This window comes from Gopherus flavomarginatus, chromosome 5 (assembly GCF_025201925.1).
Source record: "Gopherus flavomarginatus isolate rGopFla2 chromosome 5, rGopFla2.mat.asm, whole genome shotgun sequence".
Lineage (NCBI taxonomy): Eukaryota > Metazoa > Chordata > Testudines > Testudinidae > Gopherus > Gopherus flavomarginatus.
The window spans coordinates 124810958-124836638 of NC_066621.1; the positions used below are offsets into that span (position 1 = coordinate 124810958).

The 25681-nt window shown below is 40.5% G+C and overlaps 2 protein-coding genes across 2 annotated transcripts in view; one reads left to right on the plus strand and one right to left on the minus strand.

Moving 5' to 3' along the window:
* Positions 1-11857, minus strand: part of LOC127051265 (golgin subfamily A member 6-like protein 4) — a 40670-nt gene extending 28813 nt beyond the window's left edge. The window contains exon 1 of the mRNA XM_050953358.1: positions 11771-11857. Coding sequence (XP_050809315.1) covers positions 11771-11801 — 31 coding nt within the window. The 5' untranslated portion in view covers positions 11802-11857. The remainder of the gene's footprint in view (positions 1-11770) is intronic.
* FLRT2 (fibronectin leucine rich transmembrane protein 2) overlaps positions 11506-25681 on the plus strand; it is a 65501-nt gene continuing 51325 nt past the window's right edge. The window contains exon 1 of the mRNA XM_050953269.1: positions 11506-12289. The gene's annotated coding sequence lies outside the window, so the exon portion shown is untranslated. The remainder of the gene's footprint in view (positions 12290-25681) is intronic.

Here is a 25681-nt window from a genome sequence, read left to right on the forward strand (position 1 = left end):
AGACTTGTGGGTTTGAGAACTGCAGAGGCTGAGAGAAGAAGAAACAAGAGAGACAAAATTATCATTTGATAATGCTTTCCCTAAGTTTAATTAAGCTCACTCTAAGCTTGCAGTCCTGGTAAGCTTTTGTAAATGAGTTTGATCATGAGGCAGATTCTCTCAGTATCCCAAAGGCCAAATAAAATACAGCATCTTTCTCAGTCCCTTCTAAAGAATGGGAATAGCATTATGAGAAATGTGATTCATATCAATGACAAAATATTCTTCATAATATCAACACAAGTAGCCTCATACCTTTCAGCAGTGTATTTCCACTTCCATATAGTACTCACACCTCATTAAACTACATCCCTTCCATCTTTCAGCCATAAGAGAATATTTTCCTGAATCAGTGATGAATGTTTCACTGGTTCAGTAGAACTAGTCAGAGTTCTAACCTCCTTCATTCTATCAACAGTTCCCCTAAGTCTAAAATGCAAAATCTTCCTGGCTATAAAGAGACCATTAAAGTGGCATAAACTCTCTTTTACCAGATCTTGAAAACAAGTTTGGGACTGAGAGAAATTAAACCAGTGCATCAACCAGGTCCTTTGTTTTAAACCAGATTGAAAAGGTGTTGAGTACTCTAGCTACCTTTCTGTCTCTCACTGTCTACAAATCTGTAACATGGGTGCTTTGTACAGCTGAAGAGCTAAACAAATTGTTTCACAAGACACTTTCATTACCTCAGAATCCTCTCAAAGATCTGAAAATTTAGTGTCAATTTATCAGGATGCCAAATAGATACCATCTGCTTGGTAATTCTGCTGGCTTTTTAGCTTTTCTTTCAGGTGATCAGTCTGCAGCAGAATGACATGCTTTTCTGCCCCCAAGTAATAGACATTGGAACAGGGACCTTCTGGAGAAGCAGCACAATGTGATTCTTGTTTATTTATCTCTGCTCTGCTCTGTAGTGGCATCAAACACCTCCTGAGCAATGCAAGTTTCAGGGCTGTAACTAGTGCAACAGCGCTGTGAGCCCTGATCCCAGCACTGGTAGCTTTTCCCCTTGTGGAGGAGGTTTTATTACAGCGTGGGGAGAGCTCTCTCCCCGTGCTGGACCCATGATTACACAGCCACATTAAAGCGCTGCCATCAGCTGTGTAGACATACCCTCAGAAGGAAAAGATTCTTGGTCTGTGCTCTCTGATGGTCAAGTTATTTTCTTCTTAAGGAAACTGATATTGTATCTGATTTTCTTTTTCACCCATCTGTTTTGCAGTAACATTTTTCTTCCAAAAAACCCCCATAAATATAAAATGTCCACCATTGTCACAAAATATCATCTGTGTTCTGTCACAAATAGGGAGTGTCCCAGAAAAGACTCCTTCTGAATGGATTTCAACATGAAAACTATATTTTCCCCCCTTCAGACATTGCTATATAAGATTAACTATCTCTGGCTCTGAATACTGGTTTGCCAGCAGCTAGTGGAAAGATCTCAGTATTTCAGAGAATTCTCAAAAGCTATAAAAAAATAAAAAAAATAATTGGAGATATACCAATCTCCTAGAACTGAAAGGTCATTGAGTCCAGCCCCCTGCCTTCACTAGCAGGACCAAGTACTGATTTTTGCCCCAGATCCCTAAGTGGCCCCTTCAAAGATTGAGCTCACAACTCTGGGTTTTGCAGGCCAATGCTCAAACCACTGAGCTATCCCCCCCCACATAGGAAAGCCCTGCTTGTCTTATGTCAGTAGGTGCATGGAAATCAATAGGCTTATTATGGGTAATGGTAGCAATGGAGTAATGTGTATCTACAACACATTTATGTTGATGGTAACATTTTGGAGGAGACCTTTAACATTCCAAAGGGGACTTTGGCCATATCTGTTATTTTGAGGTCATTTTTTGTTCTTCTGTGTCCTCTCTGAATCCTCACACTTCCTAATTGGTCTTTTAATGAGTAGAGACCTCACTTCTTCTTTACCCTTAACCAATAATGATGAATACTGACCAATTTTACCTACCTCTGGCCAAGAGAGAGGAATGATGTAGTCTTAGACATGTCAATAGCTTGCCCCAACTAAATTAACTACAGCAAACACTTTAAAAAAAATCTCTTCTGTAACCTACTTGCTATTCAAGGTCCAGTTTAGAGTTTGGGTGGGTGGGTGGTTGTTTTTTAAGTTAAACATTTAACAACTCTAAGCATCTGATAGGTTTAGGGAAACTATTTTTGTTTCAAAATGGAAAAGAACTATTATTTAAGGCATTTAAAGACTTAAACTATGAATTATTATTGCGGAACCTATAGTCCTTGGTCTACTGTGATCTCCTGCAGCCTATGTTCTGCCCTCAAAATGGAGTCCTTTTCTGACATTCTCAAGACAAATACATTTCTTCCTGTCTCAAGCTCCCAGCTCATATAGAGGAATCTCCCTCTCAGCTTCCCAGGGAGAAGATGGGGATTAATTCTTTAGTGTACATATAAGGCCATTTCCTTTTGCTTACACTGATGTAAATCATACATTACTCCACTGATGTCAATGGAGTGTAAAATGGGTGTAATAAGAGTTTTCATTAGAATCCCTAGTGTTCGGTCAACAGTCATTTCCCTTCAGGCTATCCATTACTCCTAAGGTGTTTTGATGCTAAGGGATTGTTTTGTTTCTTCGTTATTTCAATGTGATTCAGTATGGTACTCCTCTGGAATTATCAGCTGGAGTTTTCAGAGGAGCATATGGGAGTTAGGTGCTCAGTTTCCACTGAATTTCAATGGGATTTGGGTGCTTGGCTCCACTGACAATCCCAACCATTACCTTCATTGTACTATCTGAGTCTTCAGAAAGTGATACCTGCGTCACACTGGTTCAAAATATTTCAAAAGTACAATGAACATTCAAAATTCCCCAGGCCACTAAGAGTTCAGTGTGCAATGTGATTTTCCCCAACCTCATGGAGGAATCAAAATCATTATTCCTCAAATCTAGCAGTGCAGTTTTTATCAGTGCTTGTATCACAGATACATCTGACTCATAAGCAGAGATATACATACTTTCAAAAGGGGATTGAACTTCTCTCTTTTGATTTGTTTATTGAGCTGTAAGCATAGTGGATCCTGTTAAATCATTTGGAATGTCCCTTTCATAACAATGGTCCCCTTGAAAATACTAAAGGTCATTGAGACCTGCTGAAAACAGACTGAATGACACAGAAAAGAAGGAAAGATTTCTGCCTCTTGAATCTATGAATATGCAAGTAAAAATGAACATGACTTTTTATCAGTAGAAAATTAGAATCAATAGGTTTTTGAGATTATTTAGGAAGTAGGGCAGATGGCTTTGTTGATCAAAAGGTGGTGTTGTTTCTAGATCTGTACTGATTGTCTGTCTTCTAGCCCTTCTCCCCTTAAAGTAAAAGAGGAGAGATGAAGGCACAAGAAACAACATTATGAATTTGGTGGAGTGACGTTTATTGTAGCTCACTTTTTCAGTTCTGTACACAGTCAGCAGAGGGTCTCTGATAGGCATGTGCAGATAGTTTTGAGAATGGATGAAGATTCCATCACAGAGGCAGAGATGGACAACTTTCCTATTCAATTCAATGGCTGGTTTTAATAGATAAAAGAGTTTCTATGCTTTTATTGAGAACCTATTTCAGGAAAAACCTACAAGGGCCATTTTTCACCATGGAGAAAGGGTTTTCCTTACAGTTCCAGCGTTCACCATGCTAGGTAGTGAAGTAACAAATAAGCTCTCTTTCTCTCTCATCTCAGGTAGGGGTTATATGTTTATCTTGTCCTTAATCAGTCTTCCATTTTCCACTTGAGATTTTGGGCACACAGGAGCAATTCATATGCCTGTTGATTCTTAGCCAGCTTCTTGTCCTCACAAGCCAGTTATTTAGATAACTAAGTGACCTGAATTTCAAGTGCAAATTATTAGCCAAAACTGAACCTCTGATTATCTGAATACATTATTTGTTGCACAAAAGTGGACACCAGTGATTGAAATTTCTCTATGGAGTTACCTTCACTATAGGCCCTTTTAACCCCTATTAGCTGACATGAAGCTGACCATAATTTGTCCTGGGCGACATTGGGCACAAATCCTGCCAGCTAATAGTGGGTAAAGGGCCTCCCCTCAAACAGAGAATCCCAGGGTAACCGCAAGGGTCATCTAGTCTAACAACCTTCCAAGATTCAGGATTTGTTGTGTCTAAACCATCCAAGACAAATGGCTATCCAGCCTACTTTCGAACAATAACATTTTGTATTGTAGTCTAGCTTTATCTGTCAAATTTCCAATGTATCTCTCTTCACATATTATCTAGCTACACCTTGTCAGGCTTCAACAGTCTTTGACAAGCTTTTTCTAAGGTGTCCACAACAACTACCAATTAATAAATACAATTAAATACATACATAAATAAAAGCAAATATTTTCAGGAGACTTTAATCTTAGAATGACTTTGCCTAGTTTATTTCCTGGTTTTATTGGAAGAACAAGACTAACAAAGAAGCTGCACACTGAAGACTTTGAAACACGTTTGTCATGCTTAGACACAAGTGGAAATCCACAGAACTCCCCAGATGCCTGTGTCTTTTGGAAAGAGATGGTGAGGAATGGCCTGAAAGCAATTCTCAGAAAAAGGTTGTCATGATTTTGTGAAAAGCTTATTGCAGAAACCACCTAGGGGAAAGAAAGGAGGATCTCTGCTAGGGCAAGCCAGTGCAGCACCCTAAGGCACTGTGCACCCTATTACTTGGTGATACTGAAGTGACCCTTCCTAGTCAATATATAGCAGATAACTATGAATTGTGAAGGGAATTAAGAAAAGAAAGAAAAGCCTCCAAAATAGATAAATTTTATATTTGGAAATTGCAGGATCTTATCCTGCAGGTCAGTAATAGTTTGCCATTATAGGCTCAATATCAGATCCTGTCCTTGGTTACATAAAACTTTTACATTACATTAGTTCACTCTCAAATTAAGAGCTCAGAGAAAACCTGGCAATCCAATGTTGTCTTCCAAGTTTATATAACTCTAACCAAACTGTTTTAATGGAGGATAGGTCCATCAATGGCTATTAGCCAACATGGTCAGGGATGCAACCCCATGCTCTGAGTGTCCCCGAAGTCTCGACTGCTAGATATGGGACTGGACAACAGGGGATAGATCATTCGATAATTGCCCTATTCTGTTCATTCCTTCTGAAGCATGGTGCACTGGTCACTGTTGCAAGAAAGATACTGGGCTAGATGGACCATTGATCTGACCCAGTATGGCCATTGTTATATCCTTAATTGTTATATTAATTTGCAGACAAACAGTTTTATACCTTCATTCTGTCCCAGAATTCAAAATACAATACAGTAATGATTAAAAAACATGGTGGCCTGTCACTGCACAGACTTTTCTTCTTGTAGGTATCTGGAGAAATTACTGAATTCTTTCTTTCTTTCTTTCTTTCTCACCTCCTAAACACCCTTTCCCTTCCAAACCACAGTGATAAAAACCAAAAATGTTCCTAAGCAAAAAGTACATATTTTATTTGCCTGAAATTGAACAATTGACTACAGTCCTAATTTCCCTTTCTGTCTCCAGTGATTTCAGGCTCCAAAGTCCATCGAAGTAAATGATAGCTCAGTGATTTGAGTATGTGCCTCCTTAAACCCAGGGTTGTGAGCTCAGTCCTTAAATGGGCCACTTAGGGATCTGGGGAAAAAATCAGTATTTGGTCCTGCTAGTGAAGGCAGGGGGTGGACTAAATGATCTTTTAAGGGTCCCTTCCAGCTCTATGTGATAGGTATATCTCCATACATTATAAAGGGAAGAGGTAGCTCAGTGGTTTGAGCATTGGCCTGCTAAAGCCAGGCTTGTAAACTCAATCCTTTAGGGGGCCATTTAGGGAATTGGGGTAAAAATCAGTTTGGGGATTGGTCCTGCTTTGAGCAGGGGGTTGGACTCAGTGACATCCTTTCTAATGCTGATATTCTATGAATTGATTTTTTATCAGGTTCTGTGACAGAATGGGGGTAAGCCTAAAATTGACTCACAATCTGCAAGCTTCCACTGAGCAAGAGTCAAATTGGGGAGATACTCGATTAATGGTGGGGTACTTAACTAGTTAACAAGGGGATTCAGTATAACCAGTGGGCACTGTTAAAAGGTACACAGGAAGGGAAGCTGGAAGGAAGGGTAAAGAAGTCCAGGATCTCAGAGTGGTGAGACCTTTCCTCCCACTCTTTCACCCTGTGCTTGGGAAAAGCCTTGTGGACCTGGGACATGAAGTTGCATGTGATATTGTAACTGAAGTATACTGTGGTGAACTTGTGACAAATGTTTGCAAAGAGAAATCCAGGGTGAGAGAAGGCATTCTGTGACAGACTCTTATTTATTTGAATCAAGAGAAATATCTCTAACTCCCTTTACCCTTTCTTTCATTTATAATGTACAACTATCACTGTAATGCCATCTCTTCAAAATACTCTCTTTTGTTTTGTTTTTTTATGTTATAGTGTTTCATTCTCTCTTAAAAGTGATTATATCAGCGTGCCTTTAGTATGGATCACTGGCACATCACTCTGGGCTAGCCCCACTTATAATCACAGATAATTTAAGTATATACTTCTGTGTTCTCCTTTCAGTTGATTGCCTTTACAACCCTATAAAGCAGTTTGTTTTTAAAAAAGCTTCATCAATTTTAGAAAAAAGACACCGTTTAAGGTCTAAGCAGTCAGACTATAACCGAGATTAATAATTCAAAGGAGAGAAATAAATAAATAAATCAGCCTAAAATAGGTGGGGGGAGGTTTTAAAAGCTGGTAGGTTAGCACTCCTTAGCTATCCCACAATGTGTTCTTGAATGTTGATGTTTCTTGTGTTCCTCCAAGGAGCCTAACCCTGTGCTATGCTGCCACCTTGGCAAAGCAAAGAGACTTACAAGCAATTCCACAACAGCATAGTGCTTGTCTTGCTGTTTAATGCTTCTCTGGGCACTGATGTGTAATTTTTCCAGTTTAGAAAGCTTCCTGTTTGTACATAAGAGGGATGATAGAAATGATAATCATGTTTGTGAGACTTGACTCATTCTGGAATAATCACGGTACTTATGCCATCGGGTTTTTTTTAATAACTGTATCCGGAATATTTCATGCGTTTTATAAGGTCTTTCAAGGAGGCTTGTTTGATTTTGTGTTTAAATCAAAGAAATTAAAGAGATGGGGGGACATACTTGATCTATCCCTTGGCAAGTACGGCATGATTTACTTCTGTGTTCTGCCCAGTCTAGTTTTAAAGGCTTAATGAAAAGAAAAAGCAGATTAGTTTGGAGCTCTGGGAAAGACTTTCTTACAGAATCTTTACTACTTTTAGTTGATGGGTTTCCTTGAGTTGATGTTAGCTCTTTAGAGGGGGACACGGTCAGATATTGGAACCTTGTTTTTTAAAATGCACGTTACAAATCGGTGGAGCGTTGATAATGCCTCTGCCTGTCGGTTTCTTTCTCGCTCTTTTTCTTCAGTGTTTAAAACTTTACAAAGCAGTGGACGTGTCCCGGAGCGGAATCGAGCCTGGTGGGAATCTAGTTTTGAAAGATTCTCCGCCTCCCCGCCTTTGTGACTTATCGCTCTCGTTTCAAAATGCCCTTTTCTCCCCCCGAAGGAAACGTGTTCCCACATGTTGAAGTTTAATGGTGGTGGTAAAGCTTTCCTTTGAACGCTGGCGAAGTGCCTATGCGAGCGAGACTCTCGCTTTTTTCTTGTGGGTACTTTTACTTGTCCCTGTTGAAGCTACTATAAATAGTCTTCCAAAAAGTGAAGCCAGCGTTTTGAATGGGGTCGTATTTCCACATACGTCCTTTCGGCTCCATCGCAATCCTCGATTGTTAAAGTGCCGGAGGTGGGACAGAGGGAGAAATAACAAAGGGGGAAGTTTTGCTTGCTGGATTCGAGACCTGTCCCAAGCCAGGGACAAAACATGTGGTCGCCAAAGGGGTCTGTTTTTCCTAGAGGATCCAGTAAGTCCCTAAACTCAGAGAAGAGATGTTTGTCTCCCAAGCTAGAACGGAGTTACACTGTCCATTTAAAGCAAACTAAGAATAGAAACTGACACGCTATAAAAAGACATAAACCCAGCAAGCATCTTTGCTGTTGACCTTCAATAGGCAATCCCAGCTGGGTTGGGGTTTCCCAGTGACCTGTGGGACTGCTGTTCCGTGAGGCTGCAAAGGGTTAAGCCGCTGACTTGCTTGAGGAAGAATATGTCTGGGTGCGCTGCAGCCACACGTTGGAAAGCTGTCACACTCACTTAGGAGTCCTGCAGCTCTGCTTGTCACCAGTGAGTAATGATCACACATCGACAAGATCGCTCAGCCTGGTTGAGCTGGAAGCGCTGGGGGAAGGGGGAAGAACATAAAAAATAAAAAGGGCGTTTTAACCACTTCAGCCGTGAGCTCGTCAGTGCCAGTCAGCGGGGTGTCAGGGTTCAGTGATCGGCTGGACAGCAGCTCCGGAAGCGCCTTTCCTTCCCCCCCTTTCCTTGAGAGGAAGCTAGGGTGAGGGTGACCATCGCTAGCTATAGAAAAAAAAAGGAGACCTTGGTGATGATCCTTAAAATAATACCATGCAGGAGTCCCCCTCTTCTGCAAGCTTCTCTCCTTTCAACCTTCCTGACCCAGTGGGGTTTGGGTGAGATCCCTAGGAGGAACCTTCGCTGCAGCAGGTGACAGCTGGGTCAGTTGCATCTTTCTTTCTCGGATGGGATGAGCTAAAATGGACGACCGTGTTGGTCTATACACCCCCCCCCCCTCTTTGACCTTAACTTGGGATGGGGGAGTCAGACATATAACTCTATGGGCACTCTCTTTGCCTACAGCAAGCTCCAACATTGTACGCAAAGCAGATCTCACCAAGTCAGGCGGGAGTGCTGGAACAATTTGTATAGTGGGGGTGGCTGAGAGCCATTGAACCAAACTGCAAACCCTGTATAGAATGGAAACTGATTCAAGCCAGGGGTGCTGCAGCACCCCTAGTTCTAGCACCACCTATAGTCAGGCATTTGTGAGAGCGACTCTGTCATGGGGAGGAGGGGATAGTGCAGCAAATTTCCCTTGCATTCAGTCCCATTGACAGCTTTTCTGTAAAGTCTATTTGTAGGGGCTGACACGGAGAAAATGTCTCTCACTTTGTACCAGTCACTCAGCTTCAGTAAAACTAACTTGAAAATAATTACCTTTAACCTCCCTTCCCCACCTCCCAACAGGGCTCCTGGCCCTTTAAAAAAGACTCCGAATCCAGCTTTGAAAGACTCCGTTCATTCTCTGGAATGTTTAGGTCCGATTTTAACCCCTTAGGGCTGGCGCAACTTTCATTCCTCCGGGCCAGCATGAAGCTGCACGCAGAGTAGGTTTGATGGCAGCAGCCCTTCTCTTCACTGGTGATTATTTCCACCCTGCCTTGAACGGTGCCAGCTCTGCGCTTCAGCTTTCGCTGGTTTCACAGTACTCCTGTCTGAGCCCGGGCGAACTCGCGGCACAAGCGCCTTAGCTAGGCTTTTTGAACAGAATCCTATTGACCCCTGTGGGACTCTGGAGAAGACACCTGCCACCCCTGTGCTGCAAAGGTAACAAAGCCGCTAGGTGTTTGCCATCATGCAGACACCCCTGTCACCCCCGACCCCCGAGTCCTTACAGAAGGGCAGGATATTCTAGTCCCCCCCGCCCCACCACTCCCCAGTCGCGGCACTGCACCGGTGTAGATACATGATCTGGAAGCAAGATCAAGGTCAGGGGTGGTGGCGGTAAGAGGCGGCCTCTGCTGTGCTCGGGGAAATAAAGCTCCGGACCGGGCAGTGCAGTGTTCAGCAAGTTTTGATGTTGCATCCGCTGAGGGAAGCTCCTGGCAAGATGGCACAGGCAGGCTGCCCTTCGCCCCGGATTTGCCCCTTGGCATCCTTTTCAGAGCACTTCTGCAATACACCTTGTCCGGGGTGCGGGCTATTTCAGTGCTCTATAATTGTGGTCTTTCTTTAGCCACCTTTAAGGGCACTGCACTGTGAGAAAAGGTTGCCGCGTGGAAGGGAAAGCCAAAGTGGTGATAGTGCTGGTGGTGGTGGTGGCTGTGTGTGTGGAGGGGGTTTAGAAAGGAGAGAGGGGCACAGAGTAATGCGCACAAGTCCATTCTCTAAAACATTGGCCATCTCTATTGCATCAAATAGAGCATCCCACATCAAGCGGCCTCAGGATGAAGTATGCCCTTGAAAAGGGGGGGAATAATTTAGACCCCAAATGAATTTAGAATAAGATTTAGAAACCGATGTCAGATGGCTCCGCTTTTAAACTACAGATGAATAGACACTGCAAATTCACCATGCAGCCAAAAGCAATGAATAAATATATCCCGAGACACTTCCATTGCCTTTCCTGGCTAATAGACACATGGAATTGATCGAATTCACCTATTCTCCCCCCTCTTTTCCTCTCTTCCCACCCCTATAATAACTTAAAACACAGTCTGTTTCCTGCACTTTCCAGATAGCCATGCCCCCCACCCCCCCGAAAGTCTATATTGTAACTCGCTCTTCAAAATTAAATAACACAGGGTTTATCTGGACTTGTTGGAACATGGCAGGCCCTTACTACAGAACTAGGGAGGTTTTTTCTTCTTTTTCTTCCCCACTGAAAGAAATGCAGACAATCCGGAAAATGTGCAAAAAACCAAAACAAACAAACAAAAACCCCTAAAAGGGGTTCTTGGCTCCGTACAAGACATCAGTATGGGATTGATCTGATATGTATGGCAAGGCATAGTTGGCTATAAAATACATCCTCAGATTTCTCCAGCAGTTGAAAGTCTGGCTGGCTGATCACGGCGATCAGGCAGAGTATTTAAAAAGATCCGTTTCTTTCCCCAATGATATGACTTTATTGTTTTGTTGTTATTTCCCAGATAAAAGTTCGGAGAGAGAGAGAGAGAAAGAGAGAGAGAGATCGTCAGAGGTTGCACGCAAGTGAAATAACGCCATGTTGGCAGAGAGGATTATTATAATTTGGGCACCTCTCCTTTTAGGTCACTGGCCCCAGGAGTTTCTTTTATTTAAAATAATCCCCGTTGATATGATCCAACAGCCCTCAGCCAGGAGAAAGGAACAGTCGCAAATCACATGGTGGCCTTATTCCTACTGGGGGTAGGGGGCATTCATTATGCAAGAATAGCGCTATGTTGCCAGTGTTACCTTCTTTGGCACAGCTATTTGGCGAGAGGAGAGCCCCTCTTTGCAATTAAAACAGCTAACCACACACATCGGCCTGGATCTAGACTGTAACACACTTCTAGGACGCTTCGCATTGCCAGCGCCATAAAACGTTTCGCGTAGGCACTATTCAGACGGAGCAGACGCCGGTTTCGGCAACGGGTGGGTTAAAAAAAAAAACACCAGAGCCTGACTTTGCCTCTTGGAAAGCTCTAGGTTGCAGCCCAGCACTGCCTTCCAAGCATTCTTTAAACTAGCAATGTGGGAGGGACTCCAGGAGAGAGGGAGAGAGAGATGGCTATCAACTGAATTCATTACTGTAAACATCTCCCTGGGGTGTCAGGCAGGGAGGGGGGAAGAGAGAGAGAGAAAAAAGCACGACTTACATTAGCAGGGAATAGTCAGATCTGGGGCAGCATAACGGCTAAGATCAGCCTGCAAGCCCAGCTGAACGCAAGCCCAAGACTAGGAGAGAGAAGGAGACCGACAGACACGCGACTATTCACACATATGTGTCCGGTCCCTCCTGAGACTTACGGGGTCCTGGGTCTGTGTGGCTCCTCCTCATGTGATCCACTCAGCGTCTCCAGCGGAGAAAACGACCAGGCTTGATCGGGTTCCTTCGGCTTCTCCTTCCTTCCCTCCCTTCCTCCCTTTATTTATTTGGGGGCAGCGGGAGAAGCGCGGAGAGAACGCGTGCTGGGGATGCCAGCGCCCTGGGCTGCGCGTTGGAGGAGGAGGTGGAGGAGAAAGGAGGAGGATGATGCCGCTGCCTCCTAAGGGAGGAAGGAGAGAGAAGGGGAACGGAGCGCTCCGGCGAGGAGGCTCTGGCAAGCGCCAGCCTGCGGGGAAGCAGAGCCTGCAGGGCGGGCTCGGGCTCGGGCTCGGGCTCGAGCAGCTTTTCGCCCGCACCACATTGGATACTGCCAAAGGCGACCGGCACGGCCACCACCAAGGAGAAGCGCCGTCAGCTGCAGCAAAAGTTTTGGTGTGGGGGGCAAAAGGCGCAGAGGGGGATTATGATCGGTGCCGGAGAAGGACTCCCAGCCCTGCCAGGTACAGATGGGATTTCATTTCTCCCCTTTTCCTCCCTGCTAATTCCAGTTCCCCAGCAGTTTGCAGCTACCCCACACCTCAATAGAAGGCGGTAAGAAGTTAATGATCCAGGATCGGGTTTTATACTAGAAATATCACCCTCCACCGCATTAGAGACTGTGTGTGTGTGTGTGTGTCAGACAGACACACACAGAGATTTATGAATGGTATGTGACAAGTGTCAGGAGGGTTGCTCGGTTATTTTACGCCAGTTAGTGAATTTCAGTGTAAGTTTCCTGGCTTTGGTTTGTTTCAGTTAGAGTGTATTTTGAATGGATCTCAAAGCTTTCACCCTCATCATCGCAAATCATGTTAATGACGATAGATTGCCCGCTACCATTTTAGCATCCATACAAAAGACAATCCTCCTCCCCGCGCACATATGTGCACCCCAACCTCTCCATGAAGGAAAACAAGGCTCCAGCTTTCAAAGGAAACACCTAGAAGATCTGTAGAGACGAACCTCTGAGTTATAATCTCGAGGGGTGGGAATAGAGTTCCATTATTATTATTTTCTTGTGTGAGGGGGAATCTTTTTGGCAAACAGGAACTTTAACAGATGAGCCAGGCTCGGAAGAGGTGGCAGATTGCTCACTGCAGACAATCATTAAGAAATCCAAATGAACAGACAGAGGGAGAAAAGGGAACTAACTGTACAAGCATCAGAATACATCAGACCCCTATCTATAGCGACATGAACAGGGGTGGGTGCATGAGTGAGTGCAAGAGAGAAACAATTGCATCAAGTCTTCCAAATACACAGCAGCCTCTAATGTAAATAGTCAAATCATGATGAATTTAAAAACACACACACACCCCTCTCTATCGTGTGAGGATAAAAACAAAAACAAAATACTGGCTGCAAAGTAAGGGAGAAGCTATCTACCTTTTCCTCGGAGTGGGAATCAGTCAACAGGAGCTTTTAATTAATTGTAATGGAGGAAACCTGTTTTAAGGCTTACAATAAGCTAATAAAGTCAAAGATACAAACCCGTGTAAATGCCTGTGCAGTGTGTGGAAGGTGCTGATTAGATTTCTTCAGATGCTGTTTTTTGGCCATGCAGAGCCCCTGCTAAACCGAAAAGAAGAGGTTGGTTGCATTTTCTGAGACGCGGGAGAGATACTAAACCCAGGCAGAGCACTCTCTCTCTCTCTCTCTCACACACACACACATGCACACATTTATTTTCTGCATCTAACTTCTCAGAGCTTGCAAACTAATAGAATCTAATAGACCTTAAGCTTGATCTAACACGTGGAGCCAAATCCTACAGTCTTTTACTCAGGGAAAACAAAAAGCAAACAGAAAAAAAACCCCACAAACCTTCCATGCACCTCATTCATGGCATGATGTGATTTTTACCCAAAGGCACCTTTTATTCAACCATGGAGTCAGAGAAAAGTCACTGAGAGGGCTCTCTATATATATGGAAATGAAAGTGTGCATGTGGGAGGAGGGGGGGGACAATACTAGCCTCCTGTCATTTTTCCAAATTAATTTTAAAGTGCTGCACCAATAAATCTTTTTTTTTCTCTCTCTCTCTCTTTGAAATAGAGAGTCATAATGTGCATTGTTATCATTGGGGCATGGCTCTGCATCACTGTGATACAGCAGATGCCTCTAAAAGCCACGATTACTAAGTTTAAAAAGTGACATACAAAAAAATACAATGCTGATTTATTCAAGGTTGATGTTGCTCTTGAAAATGAATCCAGAATGAAACACTGCAAAATATCTATGCAACTAGCCCCTGCTACTGGGCTATGATGGGGCATTGCATATGCACCTTGAACTTCTCCATTTGTAGAAGATTTTCCATCTAAATTGCAGTTTTCCCTCCTGACTGGGTAGCCAGGCAGTTAAAAGAATGATCATGCAGGCCAGAAACTGTGTAAATGAAGCAATTCCAATCCTTGTGTTAATGCAGTGCTTGTAAAATTGTCTGTGATCAGAATGATCCTCACACTTTTCAAAGTCCAAGGCTATAACAAAGAGGAATTGCATTGGAATGCACATGGTATTCTAAAAAAATTTCCCCCAACACACACACATAAACCCTATGTTTCTTATGATGATATTTTATCTGGGTTTACTTCTGTCTGGATCTAATCTGAGCCACTGTTACAAGTCACATATATATCCTGGCCTGTTGAACAGCTTGATTTAGGATTTAGGCATATCACCCTATAGCAACTCTACATCTTCCCAGTTGGAATCTGCATTACATGGGCTATAGTTTCAATCCAGAATCAAGAATGTGCTAGTCTTGCATTGCTTAAAATAGCAGATCTCCAAAGTGCAGAATCTTATCAAGTTTGATTTTTCCATACCTTTTAACAGAAGAAAAAGGTAAACTGAGGTTTACAAACTAAAAAACAAGCTGGAGTTCAAATATGCAACAGTATCAGGCTTTCTCAGTGCTGCACTTTCTGTTTAACAGACTGGAAAGAGGGTACCGTTAGGATAATATTGTTTCTGTGAAGGTGAGGGCTTTTCTTAATCATCTCTGCTACCTCTTCTTTAATCTCAAAATAGTTCATTTTTCACTAGATTACTTTCATATAACTTTGCGGTTTCTACCACACTGATTCAAATTCAGTCCATTAGTGACCTCTATCTGTGAGAAGTGAAGGATCAATGGTATGTGTTTTTTTCTCTCTTCTTCTCTAAAGTAGATTAAAAGCATGGTATATGATTTGCTTTGCTTTTTGACACCTAACTTTCTTGTAATCTTCCCAAAGTAGTGTCCTCTGTTGGTAATGTAATTTAACTATTTAAACAAACAAACAAAACAAACCCAAGTCCAAATAAGTACTAGTATTTTAAAGAAAAAGAGACATCTAGACAGCTATTCCAGAGAGCATTGAGAATGTGATCACCGTTAAAAAAATAAATCAAGTACTGTCCAGTGCCAATAAAGAAAGCAGTGCAGTCCATCTGATGTTTTAATACTTACTCCAAAGCCTGATGATTGTAAGTGAAATTTTATTGCCCCAGAGTGCTTACATAACAACTGAAACTTGAGACAAACATTCAGACCAGATATACTGTAGGTAGGACTTTATAGTATCGGGGTATTTTTAAAAAGAATAAAAAAATCCAGCTGTGTCTATATTATGAATACATGTCAGAGATTAAGGAAAAAGGGGGTCTTTATAAACAGATGGTCTCTTTTAGGAGATTATTAAACACAGCTTCTCAATACTAATTTGTCTCTTGCTTGTATCCACATTCATATTTCATGTTTTAGTTAATTATTGTTAACAGCAATTGAGGATTTAGATTAGCACAGTTCTTAGGTGGGTGGATACCATTGTTTGACATGTTCCAGATTGTATTTGGTGCATTACTGCTTGGTAATATGGTGGTTTTAGGTGGGTTTTTTTTTCTTCTCCCTCCCCTTGGGCAGTCTTTACTCAGGAGCTTTTATGTGTTTATTTATTTATTTATTTGCTAAAGAAATTAAAAGAGCTTGTATTTGCGGTAGAAAGACACAGATTTGCATTTACTTGTGGAAAATATTTGTGTTTAAAGGGAGCAGAAAGATACAACAGTAAAGTTACTATTTTAAAGAAGGCTAAATTAGCATATATTGAAGACATCAGGTTTATTTCCCCTCTAGTAATGTTTGACCTAGTCCTTTCAATTAACTGACAAAGAAAGTGACCATTAAGCAGAATTATTAAACCCTATTACTCTTTAGAGCTGTTTTATTAAAACACACAGATTTTAAAAACTCAGCACCACCACCGTTAGCCCTATGAAAAATATTCTAAATAAAAACTATTCTCCCTTAAGCCAAATATATTCTAGTTGCATCAAACATTAAAATCTTGTATTAGTACAATAAATGTTATTTTCAGTTGATGGCAAAGTTGTTGGAATCTTCATGTTCCCTCTCATTTTTCACTTGTGATTTACGCAACTAGCTGCCTTTATTTTCTTCCTTCTGACATGCTACTTTGAAGTGAATCAAAACTAAACACCAGCAACCTTTTAAAACAAATCCATCATGCTATGGTCAGGATTTCAGAAAACTTAATGATGCATAAAGAGTTCTGTAAACATCATTTTTAAAAAAAGAAAAAGAAATCTTGTGCTCGTAGTTCTGCTGCTTAAAGATCTTCCGTATATTTTACCTCAAGTTGGAACCATGGTATTAATGTATTTTAAAAGAAACCTTCTTTAACTTAGTTTAATGTGAGGGTGTATTTATATAAGTGTGCAGACCTTGTGGTTTATTCAAGAGACCAATGCCATTGAAATTGACCCTACAGACCTTGTTCAAGCAAAACTCCCATAAACTTCAGATGATACAGGATCAGGTCCATCCTGCTCAATCTTGCAAAGTGCTGAGCACCCTTCAGCCCCCAATGAAGTTCATGCAAGGTGAAGGGTGCTCTGCATCTCACAGGAGCTGCTTGGCATATTGCAAGATCTGGTTCTTACAGAGCACGAGTACCGAAAGGTTACAGAAAATTTTCTGACATGGCTTTCAAGTCAAAAGGCCACCATCATAATTATTAATCACTGGCCAGCTATTCAACTGATAAATTAATATTGTAATTCTCTGTGACAGTTATGGGTTAAAGACCACAATCACAGAAATTAAAACAAAAAGAATAATTCTGAAATATATTTGGAGAGATAACCTTTAAATACTCATGATAATCAAGGGTCTGATCCTGTAAGTCTTTACTCATGTGGGGCCAGATCCTGAGTAAGAGTTAAGCAGGAGAGGATCCTTTGTTCCTTTTATCACTCCTCTTCCCAACATGGTACCATATTAGAACTACTTGGATTGAGATGGCCAGAAGGTGTGGAGGGAGGGAGAAGAGGGATGATTTCTCCTTTGTTCAAAAGGCTGTTTTATGTATAATTTAATTGGGATTCACTAAAAATAAAACAGCTCCGATACTGGCAGACTTCCAATCAATTGCCTTTTGAAATAATGAAATGAGCCAATGGCCCTCTTCTGCACTTTTTGCTCAGGCAAGATTCCTATTAATATCAATGAATTTGAGTGAGAAGTGCAGGATTAGACCACATGATTTTAAAATACCACCCCCTTCAGTCAAAAAATTCCTCGTAAAGCTATTGGGCCTCTACTTGCAGTCACTTCTGCCTACAGTAATACCTGTGCAAGCTGGTGCTAGGCACTTCTCCCACAACAGCTATTATAAACTGTACACAAATATTACATGATCTGTTAAAGCCAGAAAAGGTCAAATCCCTGCATGGAAAGCATTATCAGCACCTTATCAAGACTGAAATAGGCTCATACTGTAAGATTGTGTCTTTCCCTACTGAAGTTGGCAGCTCATATCACTGCTTAATCAAAAAAACAATAGCGAAAATTAAATTAGAACAAAGACAGTGTTTCACTTCTTAACCAAAGGCACAGTTTTACACCATTTAGTCACACAAATAGTTCTTAGCTATTTGGGTAGTTCCGTAGAAGTAAACGAGACTTCTCTCATGCATAAGAGTTACTTGTGAGAGAGGGAGAATTGATTGCATGTGTTCTAGTATTTGATATAGATATGCATGATATAGATACACAGACACAAATCCTCAGGGTCATAGATCTCAAATGAGCACAATTTAGCAGTCATAGGGTAAAATACCCCCTAGGTTAAAAATTACAAACATTTTCCTCACTTTCTTCACATAGAAGAAAAGCAACTGCAGTAACATTTAAAGCACAACGTCTCCCCTGAATTGTTCTACAAAACCTCCTATTATTGAGTAAAGTTACTGTCAGTTAAAAAATAAATAAAGCAGAAATTGTTTTGTCAGTGGAAACGCAACCTCAACCAAAAGATAATTTAGAAACATTTTTTTTCTTCACTGTAAGTTTCTAGACCATGAACTCCAGTCTTCTAGGTGTTGAGTGCTCTCAATTCTCATTAATATCAGTCGAATTGGGCATCGGGTCAGCACTATGAACATTCCATCTGGATTCATGTGCCTTGCTTTTGATGATTTGTTTGGTAGACTCTCTAGAAAATGATACGTACAACTGCTAAAAAATACTCTATGGATGAAAAGCAAAGTTGCAAGTAATTTTTTGGACTGTGGGCCCAATCCTGCTACCCTGACACAGGCAAGTTGATTTTATAGTGGGATAGCTAAAGCAGTACAATTCCCCTAGTGTGAATGCAGTTATGCCAATATATACATTCCCACACAGGCGGGAAGCAATCTATACTGGCTCAAGGCACATTTATACTGATATAACTGTGTTCACTCTGTGTTCACAGTGAAATACCACACCCTCTAACCAACAGAGTTATACCCATACACAAGCTGTGCGTAGACCAGGCTTTAGGTTTGCAAAGGTCTCTTTGGGCTATTTTTTCATTGGCAAGCTGGATGTAGTGAACTATTTTGTGTATGAAAAGATGTTCGTTAAAGGGCTGAAGTACCTGTAAAAGTGGGAATATTTGTCAGCAGTATTTTAGCATCTCATTGTAATTTTGTTTTTGGACTGGGAGTGGAGGCATCCCTGAGTGTGAGCAATAGTTGCACCAGCATTGAAAGGTTTCTGCAGGGCTAAGTTACACCAGTCTATATGACTGGCTTCCTGGGCCAAATCTAGTTTGCCTCATTTTCATGAGCAATCCCCTTGAAAACAATGGCTGAGCTGGATTTGGCCTGTGATAGCTTTTGGTCTTATCCCTTATCCTAACCAGACTTCAGGGCTATTTACAAGTTCCATCAGGCTGAATTTTCTTTCTTAAGTCATACCAGTTGGAAAAGTTAATGATTGCTTTATAATAAATAATAAGCATAGAAAAAAATGCCTAAGGCAGTGTGAAATCAGTACTTCCAATGTTTGCTCTGGATCACAGTTAGAAGACTCCAACCAAATATAGTAATGTTCCACATGCATATTACGTCTCTCTTTACTGATTTACTACTGTTAGCCCCATGTTATTCACTGAATCATAAAAGAGAGAGAGATGGAGAAGACCTATTAGGTCATCTTGTCTAGCTCAGGATTGTCCCCTGTAAATCATCCAGTCTTATTTTAAATGTCTCAAATGTCACCTGAGACATTTTCCCTTTTCAAGTGCCCATAGAAAATGAATTTCACTTTTTTCATTTATGTACTGTTATGTATTTGAAAAGGATGATTGTCCAGCATACATTTCAGTACCTTTAAAATGAAATGAATGAAGGCCAAACTAAAAGCAAAGTTGTCTAATGCTGCAGATGGGTTAACAATGTAACACTGCATGAATGTAGCAGCACACATACATGAATAAATGAATGAATAAAAGCCCTTTCAAACTGTATCATTTAACTCTTTGTATCAAAATGGTATATGCCCAACAGTGACCTTTGAAATATTTGGCTCTGGCTCTATGTCACAGTGCTTAGGGAGGATGCTTTTGTTTTGTTTTGTTATAATTTTTTAAGTTGATCTACAGTTCAACGGAAAACTGTACAATGCATCCTGCCAGTCACACACTCTTTTTGTTTGAGAAATTACTTTCACCTTTTGACAAAATTAATTTCAGAACCTCTTGCTTTAGCAGTGGTGTGTAACACAATAACGGTCTTTACTCACAGAGAAAAGTGTCTACTATTATAGCTTTGAAAATAGGCAATAAAAGAATACAAGGTGTATATATCTCTTTGTCAAATTTGTACTCTGAATGCCGTGAACAGTGTTAGATCTCTCATCACCATATACACACACCTTTTCATAATCTCTATAGCAGACCAGCTAACACATTATTGCTTTAAATGCTTTATCCATGAACTGTTTTAACAAAATCTTCCATGTACATGATACTGTGTATGCGGAATTATATTTAGGGCAGAAAAAAACCCGTTTAAGAGAATTTGAATTACAAAGGCTCATTTGGCAAGTTCTTTTCCTTCTGATTTTGGAGACTAATAGTTCAGACCTTCCATATAACTGTTTATTGGACTAGGATACATAGGAATTAGTGTTATCACAGAATTTAGAGATAGAAAAGATGCCTTCAGTTTTGTCTGTTCTCTTTTTTGCTCTGCTTTGCTGTCATAGCCAATACAGGAGTGCTCCCAAAAGTATTACTTTGTCCAGTACAGTTTTAAATGACTCATGCAGCTGGGTTACTACCATTTCCTTTGGAAGACTATGGATCTGAGACGCCTCCCTGGTATACCAATGTCAGATTGGTATATTTCCATTGAAATCGTATCACATTACGTAGCTGTAAAACCAGTGTAACAGAGTAGAGAATCGGGCGCTATGGAAAACTAAATGCTAACAAGATAATTGTTTTCATTCCAAATTGGAATAGTTTGATCAATATCATTTAAATTTGATATTTAGCATCAAATATAGTGTGTGGGTACACATTCTGTTACCATAGCTGTTAAATGCTTAGCTCTACCCTCAGATCTACACAGTGGACCTTTATAAATCTGGAATAAATGAGGTGTTAGAGTTGCTGCCAGCAGCCCTGGAAATAAAACCGTTATCTGCCCAGATTCTCTTTTCCTACAAAAATTTCTTATCAGCAGATCCACACATCCTGCATGTTGTGATTGGGGATTTACAGATAAAGGGGCAGTTTGATTAAAAGTAGAGGGATTGGGCATCAGCATAAGTAGGTCATGTGTTATCATCTGAAACTGCTACATCTTGAACTACTGTAAGTTTCAGCAGCCACCCTAAGGATAAGGAGTTGTCCGATTGGAATTTTTTGACATGAGTTGTTTGTCCTTCATTTGTACAAAGTTTGAAGTTTATACATCAGTTTCTAGGAGCAATGATGACTCTGAATTTCACAACCACTCATATTTCTGTGACATTGATGGAAACTAAATTGGATCAAATACATGGGAATTCTGATTATAAGTCTCTATTATCCAGAACTTCCCTTAGGCTATCAGTATCTCCTATGCAGTCATATTTTAAAAGTTGCAGGATGATGGTTTGGTTATACATGTACCCACCAAGAGAAGATGTCCCACACCTTACCCTACTCCCCGAATATTGGTAAGAGAACAAACATAGCCGAATTTCAAAAAATATCAATCTGAGTTCATAGGCTACTTTTGTGAGGAAACAGTCAGGGATTTTAAGGAGCTGTGTAAGTACCATCTATGTATTGGTTTGGACTGAATGATGACCATGACTGGCAGAAGAGTACCTTGTTAACCCATCTCATGCCAGGCAGAGAGAACAGCTATTGTGCCCCAGAAGGGAACAAATGCAAGGCTTAACAGCCCTCACTGTTAAAGGAGTGTAATTTACATTCCCTTGCACTAACAGGGATGAATTTATTGACATATGTTCGTATTTAGATAGTAAGACTCTCTCTCATTTTACACAACACAGTCTGAGACAGGACTTCGGAAGTGTTTAGTTAGTTGTATAAAGACATCCAACCAGAAAGGATCTGGTGAATAAAGTTGCCAGTTCTTTAGGCTAATTAGAGCCCACAATTAGGTTTGGTAAAACCAAGTTTTTCACAAAAGCTAAGATAAAAACAAATATTTCATTTTTTATTTAAAATTCCAATTAAACAATCTTTTTGTTTGGATTTAAACATTGCCCATGTTGTGTTTGTAACTCAAACACTGCAGCATTGTGCCTGTATAGGATGTGAGCCAGCAGGGGAAAGTGACTAGAAAAGGACCAGGGAAAACAGGATGAAAGTGAGTAATGACTGGCCAAGCGGAGTGAAATGAAGAGGTAAACAACCAGTGTTCAAAGCAACAAGTACATCTCAGTTTCATAATGGTCACAGTTTTAATAATGTAAGCTGTTACTAATAATACATTTGCCCCACCCCCCAAAAAAAAGTTTAAAAAAACCAAGATTGGAGTCAAGAGAGGTGGAAAAGTCTGTGAGATTCCCCCAAATTGTGCTCTTGAGGAATGAGCACACAGTATCAGATTCTATTCATTTCAGATGTGACTCCATACCAGGTTGGTGGGTTATTCTGTGTCCCCATCACTAACCCTATTCCACCTTTTCATTCTCCCTTCCCAGGCATGCTTCCTTGAAAGGTTTCTGTAGTATCTGGGACATAGGGGGGATAATGGTAGAGAAACAGCTGATCCGAACCTTTCCTTGCAAACATGGGAGATCTGCGTACAGAAATTCTAACCCACATATGTGGATCAAAGGGGCTCATACTAATTAAGGAAATATGTTATTTGAAAAACATAATTTATAACCTAACAGCATTTCTTGTAAATTAATTTCAGATTCTTGATAATTTGGGATATACATCACCTACTTTTCCAGAGCCAGGTAGATTTCAAATGGCATTAAGCCTCTCATTTGTCATTGAAAAGAGTTCCATTTAAAACATAAGAAAGCTGGAGATTGTACAATGGGGCCCCCAAATGATGAAAACAATGCTAAAATTTGTAGTTATTGCTTCTTCTTTATTAGTAAATTGTTAACTGCTCTTAAACATATAACATTGTCATGTTATTTCCTGTTTCATGCTGTCCTGTTGATTCAGTCCCTGATAGGTCAAATGTTGATCAAAATCTACATGGATGTTAAGAGCTCTCTCTTCCCGTCCCCTCAGTTGAAGGTGAGGTAGAACCTGATTTTGCATTCTAAACACAGTGAAGTGATGAAAAGTGGTGCATTCAATGGATTAAATCTACATTGTGTGTAGGAATCTCTTTCTTTATGCAGTCCAAATTCCCTCTTATGTCAATATCAGTTATGGGTTCATAAGGAGAAAGGACCAGACCCTTCAGGACTAAGGATATCTATCCTATTGATGGATGTACCTGTTGTGAGTATGAGGCTCTGTCACTTGTATGATTTGCATGTTCTCCAGGGACCATCAGTAGTATCTGGGACAATATGCATGTGTACTTGGTGCCAGGCAATCTTGCAGAGTGTGACCAGGATCCAGTTACTACAGCCCTAAAAAAGGTAGGGGAAAAAGGCCAATGGAAAGGTGGCACTATGTCGGTTAATACACTAGCCCTATATACTGTGAGGTCCAGGTTCCAAGATGATTTAAATCACAAATGAAACGAGTTTGGCTGGTCTCAGCTAAGCCTGTAGTGGATATTTTCCCATATGTGGGGAAAAGCACTTCACAAATTAGAAACACTGAACAGTTTCAGAACAGGTGCGTGACTGAGCTGCATTGACAGTGCCTCAGGAAACTTGTGTACTTGGCCATACTATGACTGATTCATTATTATGTGTCTTCCATTTTCAGAGCACTAAAATGCAACCTAGAATAGTTTTTTAAACATCTTTTCATGTGTTTGTAAGAAACCTCCATTCTGGCAGATTTTTAGAAGTCTTCTAGTCTGTGTTCCATAAAAACAGGCATGAGTATAGAATAGAACAATATACATTTTCTGTCCATATGTTTTTCTTTAGTTCAAGAATGGTATCATAACTGAACTTTGTGTCCAATTGCAATGTCTTAACCACGAGCCCATCCTTCCTTATTCCTCAGTGAGGTGTATTTGTACTGGGGAGGAGAGGTATTCTGGAAGCTTCTACTGCGACTATTTCTACCCTCTTTGTCCTTTAAATAAACAGAGGACTTTAGGCTTCAGGGCTTTGAATATAGCATCATTCTTTCACTCTAAACACAATAGCGAATAGTATTATTTGTCTGTTTTGTGAAGGCTTAAACCCTTTTCCTCTTCTAAAGGCCATGGACTCAAGAAGATGCTAGGACTTTTGAACTAGAGATCATTTAAGATCAATTTTAGCATTGGCCTAATCATTTGCTCTGGGTAGCTTGCGGGCTTCAGAAAGAAATGTAGAATTTAGTTATTTCATTTACTAAGAGATCTTTGTATCCTTTAATTCATGTTTCTTATGTCAGTTATATAACAAATGCTAGATCCTTTGGAATTCATGCACATGAATTTCTGTGACATTTTTAGGCTCTCCTCCGTTGCTACATCTATTGAGACTTGCTTCCCATGTGCATCTGATCAGCATGGGCATATAATAAGCCTTTGAAAAATTTACTGGCCTAACCTTCATCTCCTTGTGTCAGAAGACTGCAGGCATAATGATTTTATCGATGCAGCAATAAACATTTGGCACTTGTATTAAATTGTAACTGATCAGTTTTAGTGAATTAAATACTTTCTCTTGCATAGGAATACTACTGGGGGTGGAGTGGGGGGTGGGGGAGGAAGATAGCAGATGTCTTCTACTCATTTGCTACTTCCTTTTAGTTCAGTTAAAATTGGAGGTGTCTGTGTTCTGATACTGGAGTTGTCTAAGTGAGATATTAACCATGTGAGTAACTTGCTGTTATGATGCTAAAGGTAATCCATCTGTCAATAACACAAAAGAGCAATGCTGCTACTTTGCAAGAGAATGTTTAACCTTAGAATTTAGGGCAAGACTTTGTATCACAGCTGTGAAACAGCAGTGGGAAGCAAAGTATGGGTGGTTTTGCTAACTGGTAGCTGAGGACAGGGCTTATTAGATAAAAACCAGTTGGCCATCGCCATCACAGGTATAGTTAACCTAGGAGAGTGAAGATTAGGACATTTTGATTCAATATTGATTGTATAAAAACTACTATAGTGTTTTGTTAGTCAGTGCTAAAATCATTGTAGCTAAATTAGGCAAGTCCTCCTCTATTCTATTCTATTCTATTCTATTCTTATACCATAGTCATTACCATAGTATCCTGATGCCACTTTGTAAAACTGAAGTGCATGGATCATCAGAGTAGAATTCTGTAGTATTTTTTATGGGCTGAAAGGATATTTTTTTCATCCAGAGTGTCATCTATATATGCAATGGGAAACCTATGGATATAGGCATAGTTTTAAGTTAAGAATCCCTTTTCTGCACTTGCAATTTAGGGTGCAATTTAGTACCGCCAAGTATCAGAGGGGTAGCCATGTTAGTCTATATCCACAAAAAACAACGAGGAGTCCGGTGGCACCTTAAAGACTGACAGATTTATTTGGGCATAACCTTTCGTGGCATCTGAAGAAGTAGGAGTTTTTTACCCATTAAAGCTTATGCGCAAATAAATATATTAGTCTTTAAGGTGCCACCAGACTCCTCCTTGGTTTTTTTAGTACAGACAATTATTTGTGGGAGCAATGGATAATATTCAGACACTTCGTGACCTAATAATAGAGTGATTAGTTAGACATCAAATTACAGCTGTAATTATTAGTGCTCCAAATTCCGACTGTTAGTTTTTTAAAACTAAAACTGGTCTTTTTGACAACATACAAGAGATCTGCTTACATGAACCTGTGATTTTATCTATCTCAACATTTCTCATATGTGAGAGCTGCACTATGAAGAAATATCCAGGATCACTTATAGATATATGGACAAAGCTGTCTTAATGTACAGTGTGAAGAAAAGC